The 20,997-nt window shown below is 44.7% G+C and overlaps 2 protein-coding genes and 1 non-coding gene across 4 annotated transcripts in view; all 3 read right to left on the bottom strand.

Moving 5' to 3' along the window:
• Window positions 1-20,997, bottom strand: part of TRPC4AP (transient receptor potential cation channel subfamily C member 4 associated protein) — a 283,763-nt gene that overhangs the window by 104,884 nt on the left and 157,882 nt on the right. The window lies entirely within an intron of this gene.
• The window catches only part of EDEM2 (ER degradation enhancing alpha-mannosidase like protein 2), a 33,482-nt gene continuing 18,805 nt past the window's right edge, over window positions 6,321-20,997 (bottom strand). For both annotated transcript variants that reach the window (XM_050807110.1, XM_050807111.1), the window contains 4 exons: window positions 17,565-17,689; window positions 15,184-15,328; window positions 9,549-9,670; window positions 6,321-6,888 (listed from right to left, as the gene is read on the bottom strand). In XM_050807110.1, coding sequence (XP_050663067.1) covers window positions 6,388-6,888; window positions 9,549-9,670; window positions 15,184-15,328; window positions 17,565-17,689 — 893 coding nt within the window. In that variant the 3' untranslated portion in view covers window positions 6,321-6,387. The remainder of the gene's footprint in view (window positions 6,889-9,548; window positions 9,671-15,183; window positions 15,329-17,564; window positions 17,690-20,997) is intronic.
• On the bottom strand, window positions 8,092-8,163 carry LOC126929916 (small nucleolar RNA SNORD56). Its single transcript, XR_007717348.1, has one exon. It is a non-coding gene; the product is annotated as a small nucleolar RNA SNORD56 (small nucleolar RNA).

Genomic DNA, 20,997 nt, shown 5'->3' with positions numbered 1-20,997 from the left:
AGGAGAATCACTTGAACCCGGGAAGCAGAGGTTGCAGTGAGCCGAGATCGTGCCACTGCATTCCAGGATGGGTAACAACAGTGAAACTCCGACTCAAAAAAAAAAAAAAGAATATGTGTGTGTATAGAAAGAGGTTTATAAGGAATTGGCTCACACAATTGCAGAGATTGGCAAGTCCAAATATGCGGTGTGGGCTGGCAAGTTTGAAACCCAGGAGAGCCACTGGCACAGATGAAGTCCCAGAGCGGGCTGCTAAAGAATTCCCTCTCATGTGAGGGAGAGGCCGTGTCTTCGTTCTCTTCAGGCTCCAGCTGATTGAATGAGGCCCACCCACATTATGGAGGGCAATCTTCACCAATTAAAATGTTCATCTCATCCAAAAACACCCTTGCAGAAATACTCAGAATAATGTTTGACCAAATATTGGAGTACCCAGTGGTCCAGCCAGTTTGACACATAAAATTAACCACCACCTGAAAATAAAAAGTTGCATGGAGATGGGCACCTTGGGATAAAATGACACTCTTTTTTTTTTATTATTATACTTTAAGTTCTAGGGTACATGTGCACAACGTGCAGGTTTGTTACATATGTATACATGTGCCATGTTGGTTTGCTGCACCCATTAACTCATCATTTACATTAGGTATTTATCCTAATGTTATCCCTCCCCCATACTCCCACCCCACCACAGGCCCTGGTGTGTGATGTTCCCCACCCTGTGTCTAAGTGTTCTCATTGTTCAATTCCCACTTATGAGTGAGAACATGCAGTGTTTGGTTTTCTGTCCTTGCAATAATTTGCTCAGAATGATGATTTCCAGCTTCATCCATGTCCCTACAAAGGACGTGAACTCATCAAAGGATATTTTTTTTTTTTTTTTTGAGATGGAGTCTTGCTTGTCGCCCAGGCTGGAGTGCAGTGGCGCAATCTCGGCTCACTGCAAGCTCCGCCTCCCAGGTTCACGCCATTCTCCTGTCTCAGCCTCCTGAGTAACTGGGACTACAGGCGCCTGCCACCACGCCTGGCTAATTTTTTGTATTTTTAGCAGAGACGGGGTTTCACTGTGTTAGCCAGGATGGTCTCGATCTCCTGACCTTGTGATCCGCCTGCCTTGGCCTCCCAAAGTGCTGGCATTACAGGTGTGAGCCACCACGCCCGGCCAAGGATATTCTTTTTATATACATATATAGAGAGATGGGGTCTCACTATGTTGCCCAGGCTGGTCTTGAACTCATGGGCTCAAGCAGTCCTCCCATCTCTGCCTCCCAGAGTGTTGGGATTATAGGTGTGAGCCACCATGCCCAGTCAGAAATGATACCTTTTGATTGAGAGATGTAGCCAGCTTGAAGCAAACCCTGCAAGAAGGGAGCCAGAGGGATAAACGCCCTTGAACTCATTCCACTCCCTTTCACCAATCTCCTGTCTGGGCTCCCCGTTGGATGGACCCAACTGGAAGCCAGGAAGAATGAGCCCATTACTGTAGCTCATATCAGACCACAGAGGATAATGAATTTCTTGGGGCAAAAGATAGGGTGAAAAGTACATCCACAGGGGGAAATGGAAGATATCCTACACACTAGATTATGCCACAGTGATAAGCAATTCCAGCAGACTCAAAGAAACTAGAAGAAAGGAAATAAGATCAAAGCAGAAATTAGCACAATAGACAAACATACGCTTGATAGCAACAAGTCAGTCCCAAGTTTGTTCTTCAAAAAAGAGAAAATAAGAAATCTCTGGCAAGACTAATCAAGAAAAAGAGAAGGCATAGACAATATTAAAAAACAGGCCAGGCATGGGGGCTCACACCTGTAATCCCAGCACCTTGGGAGGCTAAGTCAGGAGGATCATTTGGATGCCAGGAATTTGAGACCACCCTGGGCAACATGGCAAAACCCTGTCTCCACACACAAAAAAATTCTTTAATTAGCCAGATGTGATGGTGCATACCTGGAGTTCCAGCTACTTGGAAGGCTGAGGCAGGAGGACTGCTTGAGTGTGGGAGGTCAAGGCTGCAGTGAGTCCTGATCACGCCACTGCACTCCAGCCTGGGCAAGAGAGCGAGACCTTGTCTCAAAGAAAAAAAAAAAAAAAAAAAAAAAGAACAAAACAGATAGGACAACTTCATGCCAATGAATTTATAGAAAAGTACAACTTTCTAAGTTAGGGAAGAGTGGGGTTTGGGAAGGGACTTTCTTTCCACTCTCTGGTCTGGCCTGGGATCTGGGGTGTTGACTGATGATCAAGGGTATCCCTAGGTGTGGGGATGAGCTGGTCTTGGCCCAAAGAAGCCTGAATAATGAAGTGGACTGTGGTTCTAAGAGTAGTCATAGCTAATAGTAGCTGTTAGCTAGTAGATGATGTAATTTCCTTCCATTGTGCCTCAACTTTCAGTCAAGACTTCTTCAAAGTTATAGCAGTTCTCGTCTATGTTATGGGGAATTATGTGTGGGCCTGGCTCTCTATTTGAGGCAAAGTAATAAAAGAGAGGGCAAGAGGTGTATCCCTGCCTAACAAGGTAGCCAGAGGTTTGCCATGGTACTGAAGAAAATGATCAGCAGCTGAATTAGCCAAGGTTCATGAGCAAAGATGAGGTTGGCAGATAAAGCCAGACAAATTCCTAGTTAAAAGTCACCTCCTGAGCTATTTAGAGAAACAGTTGATTCAGGGCTGGGATAGGAACGGGATCAGCTGAGCTTGGAACATCTTGTAATACCAGAAAGCAGGATACTATCAAAGACTATTGGGGTTGTGTTAACAGGACTCAGGGCTAACTTGAAGAGCAGCTTCCACTGGCCAAAAATGGGACAATTTGAGCTCTGATAAGAAAAATAATTTCAATGAACTGAAAACCATCAAATGAGTTTAAATCCAAGGGTTCACAATACTTAAAAAACAAAACTTCATTGTCACCACTGGAGGATGCTAGGAAAACGATGCATTATTCTGGAAAATAAAAAATAAAAATTAAGAATCAAATATTTATCCTGGCTTTCCTGAATGAACTCTACCTCAACAAACCCAAATAGTTGACGAGAGGAAGTCTTTCTTTAGAGAATTAGTCTAGCCTCGGCTGGGTGCAGTGGCTCACACCTGTAATCCCAGCACTTTGGGAGGCCAAGGCAGGTGGATCACCTGAGGTCAGGAGTTCGAGACCAGCCTGACCAACATGGCGAAACCCTGTCTTTACTAAAAATACAAAATTAGCTGGGTGTGGTGGCGCACGTGTGTAATCCCAGCTACTTGGGAGGCTGAGGCAGGAGAATTGCTTGAACCTGGGAGGTGGAGGTTACAGTGAGCCGAGATCAAGCCATTGCACTGAAGCCTGGGCAACAAGAGCAAAACTTCATCTCAAAAAAAAAAAAAAAAGAGAAATAGTCTAGCCTAATTAAAATCTCACTATTTTGAAACCCCTGTTGAAATGATAGATCTAAGCAATGATCAACAAATGGCTGTTAGTAATAAACAAGCACACATGATGTGTCTCTTGACCAAAAGAAACAACAGTGCCTTATGAACCATTCTTGAAAAATAAAAACACCAGCCTAGGCAACATAGCGAGACCCCATCTAAACAAAAAATTTAAAAATTAGCCAGGCAATGGCGTGGACCTGTAGTCCCAGCTATTCGGGAGGTTGAGGTGGGAGAATCACTTGTGCCCGTGAGGCTGCAGTGAACTGTGATCACCCCACTGGGTGACTGGGTGAGATGCTGTCTCAAAATAAATAAATATACAAATAAAAATAAAAACAAAAGTAAAAATTCAAATCTGATGATGCCTCTAGATCTTAACATCAACTTTAAAAAACAGTTATATAATAAATACCTCAGAGATGCAATTAACAAAATCCATAATATGGGAAATCTACAGGACATACAACTGTTGTCTTCAAGAAACTGCAGTGGGAGGAGTGGGAAGGGAGGGAGGGAGGGAGAGGGAAAGAATTTCTGTAAATTAAAAGACACTTCAGAGATATATCATCTAATTTCAAATATATAAATCAACCCTATGTGGGTCCTGATACAAACAACCTATAATACAAAGTTATGAAACAAAACATTTTGAACATTGGAGAGGATATCAAAGAATAATGATTGATTTTTACAGGTGGGCTTTGGGGATGCATTCTGAAATACTTTTAGGAATAAAATGTTTGGAATCCTAAATAATCCAGTGTGGCTATAAATGAAGTAAGGTTGGCCGTAAGTTCATCATCTTTGAAGCTAGTTTGTTGAAACTGGTGAGCACACAAGGGATGAGCACGCAAGGGATGGCTGTCCTGTTCGCTCCACTTTTGTGTATTTAAAATTTTACTTAGCCAGGCTTGGTGGCATGCACCTGTGGTCCCAGCTACCTGGGAGGCTGAGGTGGGATGATCGCCCGAGCCTGGGAGGTGGAGGCTTCAGTGAGCTCAGATCATGCCACTGCATTCCAGCCAGGGGGTGAGTGAGATCCTGTCTCCAAATAAATAGGGAAAATAGAAAAGAATAGAATAGAATAGAATAGAATAGAATAGAATAGAATAGAATAGAACAAAATAAAATTTAAAAATTAAAAAAATTTTAAAAATTAAAAAAATAAAAAAAATAAATAAAATAAAATAAAATAAAATAAAATAAAATAAATAAAATAAAATAAAATAAAATAAAATAGTACAGCCTGGCCAGGCATGATGGCTCACTTTGAGAGGCCAAGTTGGGCAGACTGCTTGAGCTTAGGATTTTGAGACCAGCCTGAGCAACGTGGTAAAACCCCATCTCAACAAAAAATACAAAATTTAGGAAAATTAGCCAGGCATGGTGGCATGCTCCTGTTGTCCCTGCTACTCAGGAGGCTAAGGTGGGAGGATCACTTGAGCCCAGGAGGTCAGGGATTGCAGGGCCTGCAGTGAGCCGTGATTACGCCACTGCATTCCAGACTGGGCAACAGTCTGGAGACCCTGTATCAAAAAAAAACTTTACGGCCAGGCACAGTGGCTCATGCCTGTAATCCCAGCACTTTGGGAGGCTGAGGTGGGAGGATTGCTTGAGCCCAGGAATTCGAGACCACCCTGGGCAACAAAGCAAGACCCCATCTCTAATGTTTATAAAAATGTAAAATGAAAAAATTAAAGTTATAAGAAAATAAAATTTAAAAAAGAAACAAAATTTTACATAATTAAAAGCTCACCTCCTCAGGGAGGCTTTTTCCACCCCCCCCTATTTAAAGCAGCTTATCTTTCCCCATTATTTTCTAGCACGGCCCCCTGTTTTCTTCATGGAACCGATCACAATGCTGTTTTATCTATTTACTAGGTTATTTCTTTCTGCTAGAAATTTAGTTTTACACAAATAAAAACTGTTTGCCTTGTTTGCTGCTGAACCTCTGGGGCTGGGGCTGGTACACAAAGGTGCCTGCCCAACCCCATGGCTCAAGCCTGTAATCCCAATTTCTCAGGAGGCTGAGGCGGGGGGATTGTTTGAGCCCAGGAGTTGGAGATCAGCCTGGGCAACATAGGGAGACCCTGTGTCTACAAAAATTTTTTTTAAAAATCAGGCAAATTATAGTGGTGTGTGTCTGTGGTCCCAGCTACTCCAGAGGTTGAGATGGGAGGATCACTTGAGCCTGGGAGGTCGAGGCTGCAGTGAGTGGTGATCATGCCACTACATTCCAACCTGGGTGACAGAGGGAGACCCTGTCTCAAAAAAGAAAAGGTTCTTAATAAATCTTTGTTGCTTGGAAGGACAGGTGGATAGATGAGTCAACTAAAGAGTAAGAAGCAGCCGGGCACGGTGGCTCACGCTCATAATCCCAGCACTTTGGGAGGCTGAGGCCGGTGGATCACCTGAGGTCAGGAGTTCGAGACCAGCCCGGCCAACATGGTGAAACCCCATCTCTACTAAAAATTAAAAAAAAAAAAATTTAGCCAGATGCAGTGGCGCATACCTGTAGCCCCAGTTACTCGGCAGGCTGAGGCTGGAGAATCGCTTAAACCTGGGAGGTGGAGGTTGCAGTGAGCCAAGATCACACCACTGCACTCCAGCCTGGGCGACAGAGCGAGTCTCTGTCTCAAAAAAAAAAAAAAAGTAAGAAGCACATGTTGGAGCAAGAACTAACAAAGAAATACATTTATGACAACACTCCGCAAAGACACCAGAAAAGGAAGGGAGATTCAACCATCAACCCCTGGGATCTTTGGAGCCAGCTAATTGCATTTAGCCTCTTCTCCAGCTGCATGAGAAAATTAACTAGGTTCACAATTGCCCATAGCCACCAATCTTTTCTTTGAATGAATCTCATGAAATAGCCCAATATGTAAAACGTGATAACCAAAACATGATACCCAAAAGCATTTTATTATAGTTTAGTCTCAAAAAAATAAAAATAAAAAAATTATCCAGTGGTTATGAGGAGTCAAGGAAAACCTGTCCCAGTAATGCCAACTTGGAGGTGAAGGGCTGACTGGGGCAGCTGAGAAGTGGGACCTTCTGTTTGGCAGGCTTCCTCTCCCTTGCCTGGTCATGGTTTTCAGGTGAGAGGAGTGTTCCTGGCCTTGTTGGGGGTTCCCACGGCCCCGAACTCATAGTCTTTTTCTGAAATTTCGACCTGTTGCGTTTGAGAGAGTAGAATTCCCTCATCAAGTCCTCCACCTCCCACTGCTCTTCCTTCAGCCTCTGGCAGCAGTGCAGGGCGGCAGGGTCGATGGGGTGAGCTTCTGTGTTGAAGATGTATCCCCCAGCCCCCAGGATGCACTCCCCATAGGGGGTGATCACTGTGTCAAAGGTGGAGCCATTATTGTGGATGAAGTTGGTTGGGTCAAACAGGAGGTAGAGGTATTTCACAGTCTCGGCCAGGAAGAATGACTCCATGCGGTTGTCCAGCTTGTGGTCTCGCAGATCTTTGATCTGACACGTGGGAGAAGGAAGCAAGTGGAATACCATCACAATTTGATAGTGAGGGTCAGGCAATTCCTTAAGAACTCCTGTTCTGCCACAAAGCAGCTGAGGGCCTGGGAGCAGATCAGTGAACTTTTCAGAACTTCACTCTTTCCCAAGCCACCGTCATCTCACCTGGATTGTCACATCAGCTTCCAAATGGGCTTCCAGCCTCCATCCTTAGCTCCGTAGTTTATATATACACACTATTTTAAAAATAGGGACAGAGTCTCACACCATGTTGCCCAGGCTGGTCTCAAATCCCTGGGTTCAAGCAACTCCTCCTACCTTGGCCTCCCAAAGTACCAGGATGACAGGCGTGAGACACACGCCCAGCCCCTACAGTATATGTATAGCATAAATCTTCCCGTCAATTCTCTACTCAAAACTTTCTGTGAACCCTCCATTTCATGCAGGATAAAAATGGAAGTCATGACCTGGCCCCTGCTCCCTCCCTGCCCTCACCTCTTACCACTCTAAGAGCTCCAGCTGCTGACTTTCTATCCTGAGCTAGCACAGCACCCTCCTGCCTCGGGCTCTTTGCATCTGTGGTTCTTTCGGCCTGGAGCACTCTGCCTCCAGTTTTCCCCATAGCTTGTTCCCTCCCTTCCTTCAGGTCTCTGCTCAAATGCTTCCTCACCAGAAATGTCTCCGCTAACCTTCCTCTATGACATGACAATCTCCTATCCCCTTTATCCCACCTTTTTGTGACTACAAACATAGAGCTAATCGTCTCTTTTAATGATGGCATAGTACTCCATCGTGAAAATGGATCACCATTTACCTAGCTAATCCTCCCTGGAAGGGCACTCAGATGATTACCAAGTTTTTAAATTTTTTTATTTTTTTTCAGATGGAGTTTCACTCTGTCGCCCAGGCTGGAGTGCAATGACACAGTCTCAGCTCACTGTAACATCCGCCCCCCGGGTTCAAGCAATTCTCCTGTAGTCCCAGAGTAGCTGGGACTACAAACACATGCCACCACACCCGGTTAATTTTTTTTTTTGTATTTTTAGTAGAGACGCGGTTTCACCATGTTGGCCAGGTTGGTCTTGAACTCCTGACCTTGTGATCCACCCACCTTGGCCTCTGAAAGCGCTGGGATTACAGGCCTGAGCCGCTGCGCCTGGCCAATTACCAAGTTTTTGTAAGCAAGTAGGGGTCTTTTTTCTTCCACTCAGACCCAAAGTATCGAAACTTACTAGGTTCAACAGCTGTTGATGAAAACTATTGACATTGTTTTAGTAAGGAGTCTTAGAGAATTTCAACTGAGTTTTCAGGCATGGATGACTAAGATTACTTGCTACAAATATTTATTTTAGCTTCTCAGAATTAGTAATACTTCTAAACAAAACATTCTCAGTGGACTCTTACATTTAAAAATATGACTCAAACATGGTCTTGATGCATCAAGACTATTATTTCCTTGCCCTGTTTGACAAAGGTCAGATGCCTGTTCCCATCATTCACCATGGAAGACCTCCAAAGCGCTTCATGTTTATGGAAAGGAGCCCAGCATTCCTAGGAATGCCCCAGTGGGCTTATCATTTTGGTTTTTCACATAGTACAGAATATTAGAAGCCAAATCATATCAGGGGTTTATTTTTTCCCTTCCACCTGTAGGTCTTCTCTCTTCCCCTACACATATCTACATTTTACTTAGAGAATATAATCACATTACAAAATTTTGCAAAATAAGTGTTTTGTTGTTGTTTTGAATTCCATACCCCAACACCAACTCTGTAGGCTTTTTGGAGAATTTTCTTCTAGACTATTTTCTTCTACATCTGTATTTATATCTTGCCTGCCTGGGTCCTGTATGGATGTGAGATGGCTCTCACCTTTGACCCTTTCAATCTATTCTCCACAGAGCAGCCAGAGCGATCTTTCTAAAGTACAAATCAGATCATGTCACTACTCTGCTGTAAATCCTACCAAGGCTTCACATTCCAAGTAGAAAAAAAATCCAAACTCTTTCCTGTGGCTTACACAAAGGCCTATGTGATCTAGCCCCTGCCTACCTCTGGGACCTTATCTCTTCCCACATTTCTCCTTGCTTGCTCCACTCCAGCCACACTGGCCTTCTGTCTACCCGATATATATTCATGGTTTTTTCTCATTAAAATGTAAGCTCCATGAGAGCAGGGCCTCTGCTATAACCCTTGGGCCTAGAGAGTGCCTGGCATGTGAAAGACATTCAATAAATATCTGCGAGACTAAGTAGGACTGCTTTGTTAAGGAGTCCCAGGTTTGAATATAGGGCTATGGGACTCTGGATTCCCCTTAAAATCTATTTTAGTGTCTCACAAAACTTTTTGCTAAACTCACCTTTTCAATGTCACCTACTCAAACAGATCAAGGATCTCTGCTGTGGGAGGAATGCCAAGGGCCTGGGTCAAGATCCCAAGGAACTAATCCTAGCTCTTCCTCTACTAGCTGTGAGATCTTTGGCAAGGCACTTAAGCTTCTCTGTTCTTTGGTCTTGCCATCTGTAAAATACGAGCATTATGTATATCTCCAAGCTCTCTTCTAGTGCTGATATGTCAGAACTCCCAAAGCTCTACCCTTAAAGAGGCTTTTTAGCAGCAAGAGGAGACTCTTCCCAGTCTTGGGGCCATGGAAACACTTACTGTTGCAAATCCGCACTCCACCTTGCTGATTTTTTCAATGGATTCCACAGCATCTCTTCCGAGTTCTAGAAGGGTGGGATCCCCCGTGGCACGGTAGAGGTACATTGCGCTTTCAATAAGTTCTGCAAAGTCCAAAGCAGACCCTCCTCACTCAGTGGCTGCACAGAGATGGCCTGGGGCCTCTTAGGGCAGTGAGGGACTACTCCCCTCCATATCTTGTCCATGAGGCCCCAACTAGTAGGAACACAGGATACCTCATCCAACGCTGAGTTTCAGAGCCAGTATACCCAAAGCTTGAAGCTCAGTGGAGACCAGCATTAAGGGTGACCAGTGACTCCCACCCCAAGAAGAGAAAGGTGGCCAGGTTCTGGGGTAGAGAAGGTGGCGGAGATTGTTGCCTATTTACCAATATCTGTTCCCCACTTCCTCCTTAGTAGCAGGATTCCTAACTTTAGCTAAGCACAGGCTGCCTGGCTGCCAACACTAACAACTATTCTAACAGCTAGGTAGGATTAAGGACACCATGGCGAGCCATATAAGCCCAGAACGTGAGAGAGAAATAAATTTCTATCCTAATTAAGCTACTATTTTTTTCCTGTCACTCAGAGTCTAACCTAATTCTAAAATGCAAAAGAAGAGTAAGGGGTCGGGTGCAGTGGCTCACGCCTGTAATCCCAGCACTTTGGGAGGCCGAGGCAGGGGGATCACAAGGTCAGGAGATTGAGACCCTCCTGGCTAACACGGTGAAACTCCGTCTCTACTAAAAATACAAAAAATTAGCCGGGCATGGTGGCAGGCACCTGTGATCCCAGCTACTCGGGAGGCTGAGGCAGGAGAATGGTGTGAACCTGGGAGGCGGAGGTTGCAGTGAGCTGAGATCGCACCACTGCACTCCAGCCTGGGCAACAGAGCAAGACTCCATCTCAAAAAAAAAAAAAAAAAAAAGAAAAGAAAAGAGTAAGAGCCTGGCATCATAAGGCTCTTTCTGAGATAGGATAGGTCAAAAGAAAAGGGTGAGATATCCAAGAGCAGACCAGGCATGGTAGCTCATGCCTGTAATCCCAGTGCTTTGGGAATCCAAGGTAAGAGGATAGTTTGAGCCCAGGAGTTTGAGACCAGCCTGGGCAACATAGTGAGATCTTGTCTCTACAAAAGATAAAAATAATTAGCTGGGTGTGGCATGCACCTGTAGTCCTAGCTACTCAGGAGGCTGAGGCAGGAGGATCACTTGAGCCCAGGAGTTTGAGGCTGCAGTGAGCCATGATTAAGCCACTGCAGCATTCCCGCCTGGGTGACAAGAGTGAGACCTTATCTAAAAAAATAAAAATAAAAAAAATAAAATAAACCACCAAACCATCATTCTAACAAAGATATGGTCATCAGTTCACTGTGCCCGGAAGAAAGTGATGTTTTGTCTTGCCCAATTCTATGCCACAACTGGAATTTGATGTTAAGACACGAGCTCTATCTTAAGATGAATATTAGCCAACAGGAGTGGGTCTAGATGAGAATATTTATGCTAGAGAAAAGGAAATATAAAAAAAATGTGTTTATTGCTTTCAAATACCTGAAGAACTGTTGTAGAGTTGACTTCAAGGGTGGCCTCAGCTCAATATGGTTTTCTACTTCATCCATCTTTTCTAAGAGAGAGAAGAATCCCTGTCCCCTTTCTATCCCATCATCTCCCCGACCTTCTCCTGTCCTGTTTCCACCTGGGCTTGATCACTGCTTCTCTCCCTTTTGGCTTATTGCTACAAATTCTAGTTCTTATTTTATTTAATTAATTATTTTTTGAGACAGAGTCTTGCTCTGTCACCCAGGCTGGAGTGCCATGGCGTGATCTCTGCTCACTGCAACTCCGCCTCCTGGGTTCAAGGGATTCTCATGCCTCAACCTCCCGAGTTGCTGGGATTACAGGCATGCACCACCAGGCCTGACTCATTTTTGTATTTTTAGTGGAGACAAGGTTTCGCCATGTTGGCCAGGCTGGTCTCAAACTCCTGACCTCAAGTCATCCGCCCGCCTTGGCTTCCTGAAGTGTTGAGATAACAGGCGTGAGTCACTGCACCCAACCTCTAGTTCTTATTTTAGAGAAAAGGTCTCTGCCTGTCTCCCCAGTTCTCTCTTACTTCCTCCTCCTCTTCTCTCCTCACAGGCCTCTAGACAATTGCTAATCTAATTGCTCATATTCTAAGGCACAGACTAAGGTACACTCACTACCAGATGAACACATTCTGTGTGTTCAAAGGCAGAAAAGACAGTGCTCTCATGGGAGGCCTCCTCTTCTGCTTCTTTTTTGTGCTTCTTCTTCTTCTTTATTTTGAGAGCGAGTTTTGCTGTTACCCAGGCTAGAGTGCAATGGCACGATCTTGGCTCACTGCAACCTCCGCCTCCCAGGTTCAAGCAATTCTCCTGTCTCAGCCTCCTGAGTAGCTGGGACTACAGGCACGTGCCACCACGTCCAGCTAATTTTTGTATTTTTAGTAGAAACGGGGTTTCGTCATATTGGTGAGGCTGGTCTCGAACTCTCGACCTCAGTTGATCCACCCGCCTCGGCCTCCCAAAGTGCTGGGATTACAGGCGTGAGCCACCGCACCCAGCCCTCTTCTGTTTCTAGCAGCTGGTGGGGCCAGTGCCCTCATGACCAGCCATTGCGCTTCTCTCCTCACATGTGGGCCTCCTAAGCATGTTAGTTATTGCTTTACTTTCCTGTGCATCTGGCCAGCTCTGTCGAGCAGTGGTCCCCAACTATTTTGGCATCAGGGACCAGTTTCGTGCAAGACAATTTTTCCATGAACTGGGGTTGTAGGGAATGGTTTTGGGATAATTCATGCACATTACATTTATTGTGTACTTTATTTATATTATTATTACATTGTAATATATAATGAAATAATTACACAATCCACCATAATGTAGAATCAGTGGGAGCCCTGAGCTTGTTTTCCTGCAACTAGACAGCCCCATCTGGGGGTCATGGGAGATAGTGAGAGATCATCAGGCATCAGCTTCTCATAAGGAGCACACAACCTAGATCCCTCACATACGCAGTTCACAATAGGGTTCGTGGTCCTACGAGCATCTAATGCTGCCACGGATCTGACAGGAGGTGGAGCTCAGGCAGCAGTGTGAGCGATGAGGAGCGGCTGTAAATACAGATGAAGCTTCGCTTGCTCACATGCCGCTCACCTGCTGTGTGGCCTGGTTTCTAACAGGCCACGGACTCATACCGGTCCATAGCCTGGGGGTTGGGGATCCCTGCTCTAGAGGAAGGTGACAGCCCAAAGTTCAGATTTGGACTTACAGGGAGGTAAAAACCTGCAGAGGCCTTTAGGATAGGCTCTGTGCTCCAACACTGCTGATCAGAGACATATATGAGAGTATAGGGATGTGGCAAATCTAGTGAAAGAGTAATCCTTATCTCCTACTTGTCATTGTTTTGGGGTAGGAGGGATGACTGGATTAAGGCACTCCTGGATTCCTGACAGTGGTGCCTTATGTTTTTGTTTTTGTTTTTGAGACAGGGTCTCACTCCATCACCCAGGCTGGATTGCAGTGGCGCAATCATGGCTCACTGCAGTTATGACCTCCTGGGCTCAAGTGATCCTCCCACCCGAGCCTCCCAGGTAGCTGGGATGGGACTACAGGCATGCACCACCACTCTTGGCTAATTTATTCTTATTTCTCATAGAGACAAGGTCTCACTATGTTGCCCATGCTGATCTTGAACCCCTGGGCTTAAGTGATCCTCCTGCCTTATCTTCCCAGAGTGCTGGGATTACAGGCACGAGCCATTGCATCTGGCCAGTAGTGTCTTACTTTCCATGAATGCATTCCTGCCGGCCTGTCCTGCAAATGGAACAGGTTGCTGCTGTTAAGTAGCAAGCTTCTTGTCACTTGTCACTCGTGGAAACTAAGCAAAAACTAGATAACTATTTGACAGGACCATATTAGGAAGATTCCAATTAGAACAACTCTCAAGTTCCCTCTAACCCTAAGATTGTGCAAGCCTATGTCTTACATTTAGTCCCAAACCCTGATCTTTATCTGTTGGTAACAAACACTAGATATGATACCTTCTCAGAGCTTCTTATTTTTATTATTTATTTATTTATTTATTTTGAGATAGAGTTTTGCTCTTTTTTGCCCAGGCTGGAGTGCAATGGCATGATCTTGGCTCACCGCAACTTCCACCTCCTGGGTTCAAGTGATTCTACTGTCTCAGTCTCCCAAGTAGCTGAGATTACAGGTGCGCGCCACCATGCCCGGATAATTTTGTATTTTTAGTTGAGATGGGGTTTCATCATGTTGGCCAGACTGGTCTCAAACTCCTGACTTTAGGTGATCCACCTGCCTTGGCCTCCCAAAGTGCTGGGATTACAGGCGTGAGCCACCACGCCTGGCTGAGTTTCTTGTTTTAAAAACATGCCATGAGAACGAATGCACGGGAAACATCAGTAACAGTGGCCTCTAAGGAGTCAAAAGTGACTAATTAGCTCTTTATTCCCTCTCCTGGAACCCTCTACACCTCCCACATAATCATTTGAGTTAGAAGAGGAAGGAAATGAGGTAGAAGAAGGCAGCATAAGCAGAAGCCACTAGGAAGGCCTGTCCCATGGCTGAAAGGCAATTCAGGTGGAAAAGTGGGAAGTGTCTAAGACAATGGGCTCATGGCCTATTTTGGGGTGGGGGATGACTATACGTGCTGACTAAGCTTCCTTCCTTTGTCCCCCTTTTTCTTCCCCTCCTCACAATTTTCAGCTTCCCTGAAGTGAATCAGAGGACACCAGGGCTAGAAAGGAATGTAAGAGAATGTCTCAAATATAGTCCTTTGCTTGATTCTGAGCTGCAAATGGGGAGGTGGAAGAGACTAGGTAATTCCTAAGGTCTGTGCCACCGTTCTAACATTCCATACACGTAAGCATAATTTATCTGACCCATGGACTTAGGAAGTTTGTCTACACTTCTGAACTCCTGATGGCAGGAGCTCAAAAGGAGTCAACCTTGGCCTTTTCCTTCTCACTCATTTCCTGATTTGAAAGAGCATACTGGGCCAGTCGCGGTGGCTCATGTCTGTAATCCCAGAACTTTGAGAGGCCAACGTGGGTGGATCACTTAAGGTTGGGAGTTCAAGACCAGCCTGACCAACATGGTGAAACCCCGTCTTTACTAAAAATACAAAATGAGCTGGGCGTGGTGGCTCATGCCTGTAATCCCAGCTACTCAAGGAGGCTGAGGCAGGAGAATCGCTTGAACCCAGGAGGCAGAGGTTGCAGTGAGCCAAGATCACGCCATTGCACTCCAGCCGGGGCAACAAGAGCAAAACTCCATCTCAAAAAAATAAAAATAAAAAAGAAAGAGCTTGCAATTTAGTTAGGAGTCCTGGGTTCCAGGCCTGGCTCCTACACTTAAGAACCAGAGGCGAGCCATTTCATCCCACTAGGCCTCAGTTTCTGTATCTGAAAACATGGGGATAATTAACTCCTAGGAAGAAAACCACCCAGAGTCACTGGAAGGAACAGATGGAAAAAAATGAACTTGTGGGCAGTTGTGAAGCATGGAGCCTTGTAGAGGGGATTTGGGGTTTCAGGAACCAGAGCCTGCGGGCAGATGACAAGCCAGAGAGGCTGCTCACCTGGCCGAAGTGGGTAGCCCTCTCGCTTCTCCACTGTGTATCCCTGAGGAATGTTGTAGAATTCCGGGAGCCCCCCAAACTGCTTCCATACGGTGTAGTAGTTGAGGAAGGTCCTCATGGCATTGTCAATGTCTCCAATGAGGCTCTGTGGGAGAAAGTGGCTGTTAGGCAGGTAGACAGCAGGCATAAAACCCTACAGACCTTAAGAAAAGACAAAGTAAAATCTGTGGGGCCAAAAAGGCCATGAATCAATCCCTGAGTCTGCCAGTTACTCAGTGTGGTGCTGAGCCAGGCACTGGACTCCTCTGAGCCTCATCTATAAGACATAACATACACCATCTATCTCATACATTGTTGGAAGGAACAGAGATTGTATGTTAAGTCCCTAAATCTTCTGAGTCATTGTCAGCTACTAACAGTTTTGGAATTCAGCCAGCCAGTTCAAAAGTCTAAGAATAGAGAAAAGTTTGTGCTACGTCTCACTCCCACCACCACACCCCCAAAAGATAACCATTTTTGTTTTTGTTTTTGAGACAGGGTCTTGCTCTGTCACCTAGGTTGGAGTGCAGTGGCACAATCATGGTTCATTACAGCCTTCACCTCCTGGGCTCAAGAGATCCTCTCACCTCGGCTGGGCGTGGTGGCTCACACCTGTAATCCCAGCACTTCGGGAGTCCGAGGCGGGTGGATCATGAGGTCAGGAGATCGAGATCATCCTGACTAACGCGGTGAAACCCCATCTCTACTAAAAATACAAAAAAATTAGCTGGGCATGGTGGCGGGCGCCTGTAGTCCCAGCTACTCGGGAGGCTGAGGCAGGAGAATAGTGTGAACCCTGGGAGGCGGCACTTGCAGTGAGCTGAGATTGCGCCACTGCATTCCAGCCTAGGCGACTGAGCAAGACTCCGTCAAAAAAAAAAAAAGAGATCCTCTCACCTCAGTCTCCCATGTAGTTGGGACCACAGGTGCACACCACAATTCCTGGCTAATTTTCTTATTTTATGTAGAGATGGGGGTCTCATTTTGTTGCCCAGGCTGATCTCAAACTCCTGGGCTCAAGTGATCCTCCTACCTCAGCCTCCCAAAGTGCTGAGATTACAACCACGACCCATCCTGCCTGGCTTCAGATAACCATTACAGATTTCTTGTATAATCTTCCAGAGTTTCTACATGCATGAGTATACGTTATTTTCCCCACACTAAAAAATAGCCTTTGGTTCCTTATTAATAGGGATATTAATTATCTCCATATTTTTAGATACAGAAATTTGGTTTTCAGATATTTTTATTTGAATTGGTTCCAACAACTAATGTGGCAATAAATAATTCTGAATATGTCACATCAAACAGATGTAAAGTGTTATGTATAAGATATATTTTCAGAATTAGGATCACTGGGTCAAAGGATATATGCATTTATAATTTTACCTGCTATTGCTAAGTAGCCATTACTACTAATGTAATCTCACAGGGAAGCAGCTGACCTTGACGTCTCCACTGGATGTCTCGTGGACAGAACAAACTTGTCATTTCCTAAAAAAATTCTTGGTTCCTTTACATTCCCACAAAGTTGCCTCCTTACTCTGGCCTTTTTCCCTCCTTGGTAAATGACACAATGTCTACCTGGTTATTCTGGATAGAAACCTGGTGGTCATTTTTTTTTTTTTTTTGAGACAGGGTCTCACTCTGTCACCCAGGCTGCAGTGACATGATTATGGCTCACTGCAGACTTGATCTTCGCGGTTCAAGCAATCCTTCCACTGTAGTCTCCTGAGTAGCTGGGACTACAGGCATGTGCCACCACGCTCGGCTAATTTTTTATTTTTTGTACAGATGAGGTCTCATTATGTTGCCCAGGTGGGACTACTTTTTCTTAAAACTTTTAAAAACGTAGAATATAAAAACATTTTGGTACATGCACTATTTTGGAACAGCAAAGTGGGGCAGATTAGATAAGCTCTAAGATCCTTCCGGCTGCAACTCTACCAGACCATGTAATGAGAAAATAACGAGATGGCAGAGTGGCATGAGCTGCTTCCTGCCCTTCCTCAGGCCCACTGTCAAGAATGAGATTGGACAGAAACGCCCAGTGGAGAAACAGCTGTTGCCAATGGCCATTCCTGCCCAGACTGGAAACACACTGTCGACTTTAAGTACCACATGGCAAACTGGAAGCTCAGTTCCTGACACTTACTTTGGCAGAACTCTAAATCTATCTAATTCACTCTAATTCACTCTAGGTCTCTCTTCCATCCTCAACCTGTCCCTCCAAAAAAAAGTACTCAAGTAACTAACAAAGTACCTTATTTGACTTATACATCAGAATGAGCTTGCTTTGCCAGACCCATAGAAAGATCATCACATTCTTTGATCATTCCTACCTGAAGACCAGGCCAGTAGGCCTCCAAGGACTGGAAGACTGGCATGGACACAGTCCCCTTGTACATCTGCACCCAAAGGTACCAGTCATCGAAGCGGGTGTAGTTCCGGATGGCTTTGTTATACTCTGCAATGGGAGAGAAGGGATAATGGACATATGAGTGATTAGGGAGACAAAAGGCAGGCCTGGACAACCGAAGTAAGGACTTACACTTTGGAAAGAGCACCAGGATGCAATGAGACAAGCAGGCTAGAAAAGAGCATGGATTCTGGAGTCAAACTTCCAGCTCAAATTCCAGCTCCAGCTCTACCACATTGCTAACCATGACCTGGGGTGGATTTTTCCCTTTTAAGTCTCAGCCTTATGATCTATAAAATGAGGAGGCCAGGCACGGTGGTTCAAACCTATAATCCCAGCATTTTAGGAGGCCGAGGCAGGCAGATCACCTGAGGTCGGGAGTTCAATATCAGCCTGACCAACATGGAGAAACCCTGTCTCTACTAAAAATACACAATTAGCAGGGTGTGGTGGTACATGCCTGTCATCTCAGCTACTTGGGAGGCTGAGGCAGGAGAATTGTTTGAACCTGGGAGGCGGAGGTTGCCGTGAACCGAGATCACGCCATTGCACTCCAGCCTGGGCAACAAGAGTGAAACTCCATCTTAAAAAAAAAAAAGCGAGGGGGGAGTAATTGATATGGTTTGGCTGTGTCCCCACCTAAATCTCATCTTGAATTGTAGCTCCCATAATTCTCATGTGTTGTGGAAGGGACCTTGTGGGAGATAACTGAATCATGGGGACCGTTTCCTCCATACTTTTCTCATGGTAGTGAATAAGTCTCACAAGATCTGATGGTTTTATAAGGGGTTTCCCCTTTCACTTGGCTCTCATTCTCTCTTGCCTGCCGCCATGTAAGATGTGCCTTTCACCTTCCGCCATGATTGTGAGGCCCCCTCAGCCATGTGGAACTGTGAGTCAATTAAACCTCTTTTTCTTTATAAATTACCCAGTCTCGAGTATGTCTTTATCAGCAGCATGAAAATGGACTAAAACAGTAATGTTAAGTATCTGTGAGACTTTTCAATCATTTATTGACACAACAAACATTCGCTGAGCACCTACCAGGTACCAGGCACCGATGAGTTTGTAAACAAGACAAAATCCAGCCCTCGGAGAACTTACATTCTAGTGGGAACTTGAATTTATCCCTTATATCTCTCCCCTAGATTGTAAATCCATGAGGCCTGGGACTTTGTTTTGTTTACTGCAGAATCCCCCACACTAGTACAATGAGCAATAAATATTTTCTGAATGAACAAAGTATCAAATATACATGCAAATAAATAAGATAATCTCAAACAGGAGTTGTAAGGATTATATGAAACAGTCCATGTTCAGAGCTTGGCACAATGCTTGGCACATCCATGGTATTCAATAAATATTTGTTGAAAAAATGAGTAGAGTAGTCCCCCCTTATTTGAGGAGAATATGTTCTAAGACCCTTAGTGGATGTCTGAAACCATGGCTAGTACTATATAAACTCTATATACAGTCATGTGCCATATAACAACATGTCGGTCAACACTGAACTGTAGAGATGGTGGTGGTCCTATAAGATTATAACAGAGGTGAAAAATCACCACAGCCTAAAGATATCACAGCTGTTGTAATTTTATAATGTAATGCATTACTCACTTGTTTGTGGTGATATTGGTGTAAACAAACCTACTGTGCTGCCAGTCATAAAAGTATAACACATACAATTATGTACAGTACATGATATTTGATAATAAATATTTACTCACTTATGTATCTACTATACTATTATCATTAGAGTACTCCTTCCACTTAGATAAAAAAGGTCAGCTGGGTGTGGTGGTTCACGCCTGTAATCCCAACACTTTGGGAGGCCGAGACAAGTGGATCACCTGAGGTCAGGAGTTTGAGACCAGCCTGGCCAACATGGTGAAACCCCATCTCTACTAAAAATACCAAAAATTAGCCAAGAGTAGTGGTAGGCCCCTGTAATCCCAGCTGCTCAGGAGGCCGAGACAGGAGAATCACAGGAGAATTGAACCTGGGAGGTGGAGGTTGCAGTGAGCCGAGATAGCACCATTACACTACAGCATTGGCAACAGAAGCGAAACTTCGTCTCAAAAAAAAAAAAAAAAAAGTCAACTGTGAAACAGCTTCAGGCAGGTCCTTCGAGGAATTCCAGAAGGCACTGTCATCATCTGAGATAACAGCTCTGTGAGTGTTACTGCCCCTGAAGACCTTCTAGCAGGATAACATGGGGAAGTGCAAGACAGTGATATTGATGATCCTGACCCTGTGTTGGCCTAGGCTAATGTGTGCTTGTAGCTTAGTTTTTAACAAAAAAGTATAAAAGGTAAAAACAAAATAAAAAAGTAGAAATAGAAAAAAGCTTAGAGAATAAGGATATAAAGAAAATATTTTTGTATAGCTGTACAATGTGTTTTAAGCTAAGCGTTATTACAAATGAGTCAAAGTTTTTAAAAAATTTGAAGTTTACAAAGTAAAAAAGTTACAGTAATCTAATGTTAATGTATTATTGGAGGACAGGCATAGTGGCTCACGCTTGTAATCCCAGCACATTGGGAGGCCGAGGCAGGTGATCACTTGAGGTCAGCAGTTCGTGACCAGCCTGGCCAACATGGTGACCATCCGTCTCTACTAAAAATACAAAAATTAGGCCAGGCACCATGGCTCATGACTGTAATCCTAGCACTTTGGGAGGCTGAGGCGGGTGGACTGCCTGAGCTCAGGAGTTCAAGACCAGCCTCGGCAACACGGTGAAACCCCGTCTCTACTAAAATACAAAAAATTAGCTGGGCGTGGCAGCGTGCACTTGTAATCCTAGCTACTCGGGAGGCTGAGGCAGGAGAATTGCTAGAACCCAGGAGGCGGAGGTTGCAGTGAGCCGAGATCACAGGACTGCACTCCAGCCTGGGCAACACAGTGAGACTCTGTCTCTAAAAGGAAAAACAAAAATTAGGCAGGCGTGGGGGTGGGTGCCTGTAATCCCAGCTACTCAGCAGGCTGAGGCAGGAGAATCACCTGAACTGGGGAAGCAGAGGTTGCAGTAAACCAAGATCATGCCACTGCACTCCAGCCTGGGCAACAGAGCGAGACTCCATCTCAAAAAAAAAAAAAAAAAAAGAATTTATTATTGGAGAAAGAAAAAAAAAATTAAATAAATTTAGTGTAGCCTAAGTGTACAGTATTTATAAAGTTTACAAGTGTAATGTCCTAGACCTTGACGTTCACTCACCACTCACCGACTCAACCAGAGCAACTTCTTGTCCTATAAACTTCATTCATGGTTAAGTGCCCTATACAGATGTACCATTTTTTATCTTTTATACTGTATTTGTACTGCACTTTTTCTATGTTTAGATACATAAATACTTACC

The sequence above is a fragment of the Macaca thibetana genome, chromosome 10, assembly GCF_024542745.1.
Source record: "Macaca thibetana thibetana isolate TM-01 chromosome 10, ASM2454274v1, whole genome shotgun sequence".
Taxonomy (NCBI): domain Eukaryota; kingdom Metazoa; phylum Chordata; class Mammalia; order Primates; family Cercopithecidae; genus Macaca; species Macaca thibetana.
Note: the sequence above shows the minus strand (reverse complement) of the source record. Positions and strands in the feature narration are given on the sequence as shown.